General features: G+C 35.3%; 1 protein-coding gene across 1 annotated transcript in view; it reads right to left on the bottom strand.

Moving 5' to 3' along the window:
- Window positions 1-411: 411 nt before the first annotated feature.
- The window catches only part of LOC106460619 (bolA-like protein 2), a 12514-nt gene continuing 8230 nt past the window's right edge, over window positions 412-4695 (bottom strand). Inside the window, exon 3 of the mRNA XM_013920342.2 lies at window positions 412-782. Within this exon, the coding sequence (XP_013775796.1) occupies window positions 680-782 (103 nt within the window). The 3' untranslated portion in view covers window positions 412-679. The remainder of the gene's footprint in view (window positions 783-4695) is intronic.

Below are 4695 nucleotides of genomic sequence, written 5' to 3'. Positions count from 1 at the left end.
TTTAAAATTACAAAATTGATGAACATTATTTTCTAAACACTGAGTTATTGTTAACATATTTTTAGCGAAGTTTTGGACACTACAATCAATAAAAAAAAGTGATGTTGATATTTGAAAATATTAATATTATTTGTGAATAACTTCAGTAGAAACTTATGAAGGTGTAGTGTTTGCTCTATGGTAACTATGTAATAGCATTAATAAAATATTGTTTTTCCTTATCAACTGAATAATATCAGACTGTATGTTGAATATTCTAAGTACATATGTACTGGTTATGTCACACACACAACACCAAAGTACATACCATGGACCTTTAGATCCACAATCTGGCACTAACTACTAAGCCACACCCAACCTAGTTCTGTCAGTCTTTCATCTGTATAAATCATCTTCTGATACTACTTCCTAAAATGTTACTTGTTCTTTTATTACACAAGGACAGATGAAACTGCTTAACTTTATTTCCTAAACACAATCTCATATTTTTAACCTCAACGCCATGAATATATGTACAATAAAGTTTTATTGTTAAACATCAAATTGAATGTGATAGTTTCAAGTTATGTCTTTTTGCTTAATAATTATTGACAACAAACCTACATGTAGCAAGCTTCTAATGAAAGATTATTAGTATTACATTCTAAGAGTCTGTATGATTCTTCTAATTCAGAAAAATTCAAGATTGTGGCTTTTGCTTCTTCCACTGTTCAGGAGTCAGGGTTTTCTGTGTAAAAGCATGAATGCTTTTCATCTCCTCTGCTAAAATACTGTTGACCATCCTATTACAAGTAGAAAAATTTAAAAGAATTAAAAATCTTTTATGTTGTAACAAGCTTAGTTAAATAATAAAACCACTTCAACTTTTTTTTTTCTTTCATTTTGACATGGTTTATAGAGGTTATGGAATTTTGTGAAAAACAATTTTCATTACTCAAAAATCAATGGTTTTTTTATCAGAAGATCTTTGAAGTTCCTTATAAATCTAACTCCAGTGCTCCCACATCCCAATTGTTCTATGTTCTGAAAAGAAAAATCTACTGTGAGAAAATTTAACTTGACTACAATTATGAATAACAGGCTTTGAGTGACATATCTTAATCTGCAAGATTACAGGTGTCACCATGAAATAAGCTCAGGACTGATCTGGCAGAGACCCATTATCATAAAATTGTTGATAACATAAAGAACATGGATGTTCCAGAATTTCCCTAATTCCATTTTCAGAATGGACTTTTCAGAAATAATTAATAATGTTTCTAACCTATTAGAATGCAATAGAATGAGTGTCATAAGCCTAACAGTCATACATGAATAATGACCTCTAATGTTCTAATAATGAAAGTCTTCCGGATATATCCGGAACATCATGCCAGGGGAACATCCCACTCTTGTTCACAGACCAATAAAAGCAATGATAGTCGTGTCTAATCAGCTGTTCAAAAATGAGAGCCATGCAGGGTAAGCCCTGGATTTCATTAATGTTTTAAGTGCAATATAGAATTGTCAACAAACATTCAGGTTTTATAAACACCTGTAGATCTGCTAAAACAGAAAATCTTTAAGAAATTTCACTTTCAGCTATTATTTAACAAAAACAAGGTCAATGGACAAATAGTTAGCTGTTCTTTTTATTTATTTTTCATGTTTATAACACTTTTTTTATGAAATTTCATTGGAGATATCAATATGCAACATAAAAAAAATGCTAGATCTCCAATATCAATTAATGAAATGCTTTTCCAGTCTTAATGTATAATTAGTCATATGCATACAAACCGGAGCATGTGCAGAATACAGTATCGAAAGTCCATCAGCTAATATTAAATCTACAGCTAGATATATATCCATCATTTGAAAAAACAAATATTGACTAGAATTTACTCATAGATTTACTATATTATCGCCCATGTGACCACACTGACAGCTGTAAATTTCTTCCCATTTTCCTAACATTAACAGTGTAAAACTATCTTTTATGACATTGTAACATATAATTATTGAAACAATTCCACACCAAGAAAGATACTCTCCATCTATATCATTCACTTTTTTTTTGAGACTGATTCTATCCGCATCTCAATACTGGCTCTCAGTGGGGAGGAAGGGTGGGAGAGTCATTGGAGGTAAGTATGATTGGAAATACATTTTCAATTTAGGAAAATGTTAAATTCCAATACATGCATACCTCTACTCCTACTTATAGCTAGAATCCCACACTGAGAAGGTGTAGAGGCCAGTGAGGGCATTATCCATAAAGAAATCATCTGCTTAGATCATGAGTGTCAGTAGAAGATTAGTACCCTAGTGGTGGGACTCCACTACATCTAGATCAGGTATGCTCTTCACCCTAACTTAATTCCTGTATTGTGGGTGAAATTGTACATGAATGATTATCACTATAGGCCAGCCCCAAACAGATAGCTGAGGTTCCACTACTCTTGGGGTTGGAATTAGGATCTTGGTCCTTACATCCCACATTGGTGGCTGGTGCAATTGGACCACAACATTATATATATATACACTTATGAGTGGATCCAAATTTTGTAGCCATAGAGTGATGCATTCCGAGCCACCAGAATAACAACGAGAAAGTAAGCAACACCAAATGGACAAACCTTCTCCTCCACCTGAAGAAGACAGAAAGGCAACACTCCAGGCTTGGAATGATGGGATCATGTATGGTTTACTCAACCAAAAGAAACAGAACTCACCCAGTCTTGAATTATGAACATTCAACTTCACTCCCCAACTGTGTGAGGTACATTCCATTTGCACTTTGAATTATAGGGTGGACATAGAACAACTGTGCTCCACTAAGGACCCAAGATGGGACCACTCCTCATTCAGAAGTATGAGGAGAGAGTGGATCCTCTTCCACAAACAATGTACTGAATCTATATTGATCAAACAGAAGGGCCATGCAACCCCAACCGGATAGTGGAACATCATATCTACCAGTATTCAAAGTAGGCTCCAACTTAGGTTGGTGCCACTCCTACCGACATCTGAGAAAAACATCCAGGGATCCAGGTAGGATGCCCCCCCCAACTTTGCCCCCTTCTCCATTCACTCTAACACTCTGGAGGAAAAGTCTCTGTCCACCACCCCAACAACTGGAAACTAGTAGAATCTGGGGGGGGATGTGCATTGAAGACCCATGAGGAACAGTGTCCTGGAAATAATGCAATAGGTGAACCAAGTTCCCTAAATTTTTTAAAAGCAAACCAACCCTGATTTATTCAATTTGAGGTTCGGCAAGGATAAGCAAGATCCCCTCATGCTTTACTCATGATAGTCCATGAATGGCGGTCCAGCATAGTACAGTAATACCACCTGGTGAGCTCCTAGATGGTCTTATGGAACACCTTATTTTACAGAGCCTGTTGCAACCTGTATAAAGTATATTGAAATAGTGGTTGCTGGTGTGAAATTGTTTTGATAAGAGCACAACTGCCTGGACAGCACTTGCCACAGAGTGGGATCCAGTGAAAATAAGGTAAGGGACCCTGAAAGGTAGCAATGAAAATACACACCCCTCTATATAATTTAGCAGAAATGGTTAAGATAGCTACAGGGGGGTAGACAAATACCTTCAGATGAAGAGACTGCCAGATCATGCAAATAATGTGAGATAAAAGTATTTGGGGGAGGTCCACATAGTAGTCTGCACAATGATCTCCAGCATGCAATTCAACCAGGTTGCTAAGGGCATAGATATGTAACAAATCTGAATAGACATGACTCACAGAAGATTCCTCTTCTTCAAAGACAGCCCAGAATAAAAATCCTTTGCCTAGCATCTTTAAAGGTATTAGTGCAGACAACTAAACCTTCAAGAACCACATAATTGAAATTTGATTGGACATAGGAGTGAGGCATAGTGATCAGATTAATCGGTGAAAAGGATTTAACCCCTTTCCTGTTGGATAGTGTCTTGAGTAAGAAGAAATGGTCTGAGAGAGAATAAGAATGCAGTCTGTGGACAAACAGCACAAATCACTCTGATCGGGTATGTCTGTAGAACAGCAGCCACAAAAAATAAATCTTCAGGTAAAGGGCATATAACAGTCAGGTCACATACAGGCATTGAGAAAGAGCTGTAACCTTAATACACCTGTGGACCCAAAGTGACTTGACGAATCTGAAAAGTACTGGAGACTCAAAAAATATGTAATTGCAATAAACGAACAGTAGTCAACAAGGCCGCCTTAACTCTCTCAACATAGGCTCAGTCAATTTGACTGACCACATGACCTTTGTGTACTTGTTTAAAGTCTTTATAGATTTAATACTTCTAACTTTCAATATAGTGCGTATATCTTTAAGTCTTTCACATACAAAATATCATATATTTTAGGAAAGTACTTTTAATAAAATAAAATAAAGATTTGTCCATGAATATATTGAGTATTTGTTTTGAATATTCCGTGTGCAAAGTAATTTTCATGTTAAAATTAAAAATACTTTTCCTCATCTCAAAAATCTCAAATTTCCTTTATGTAATTCCTAAAACCTCCTAAATGTTTTTCAAACTTTTTTTAGTAAAATTTTTCTAGTTTTCTGTTATTTTCTCTACCCTATCTCAAAACGGAATCAGTCAGTTTGACCAACCTCATAACCACCAAAAAAAATTCAAAATGAATCTAAATTACCTTTTTTTCTTTTCTTAGAATAGACTTCAGATTGTAACAT

This window comes from Limulus polyphemus, unplaced genomic scaffold (genome assembly GCF_000517525.1).
Source record: "Limulus polyphemus unplaced genomic scaffold, Limulus_polyphemus-2.1.2 Scaffold804, whole genome shotgun sequence".
Taxonomy (NCBI): Eukaryota; Metazoa; Arthropoda; class Merostomata; order Xiphosura; family Limulidae; genus Limulus; species Limulus polyphemus.
The sequence above is the reverse complement of the archived record's forward strand: the minus strand, read 5'-3'. Positions and strand labels throughout refer to the sequence as shown.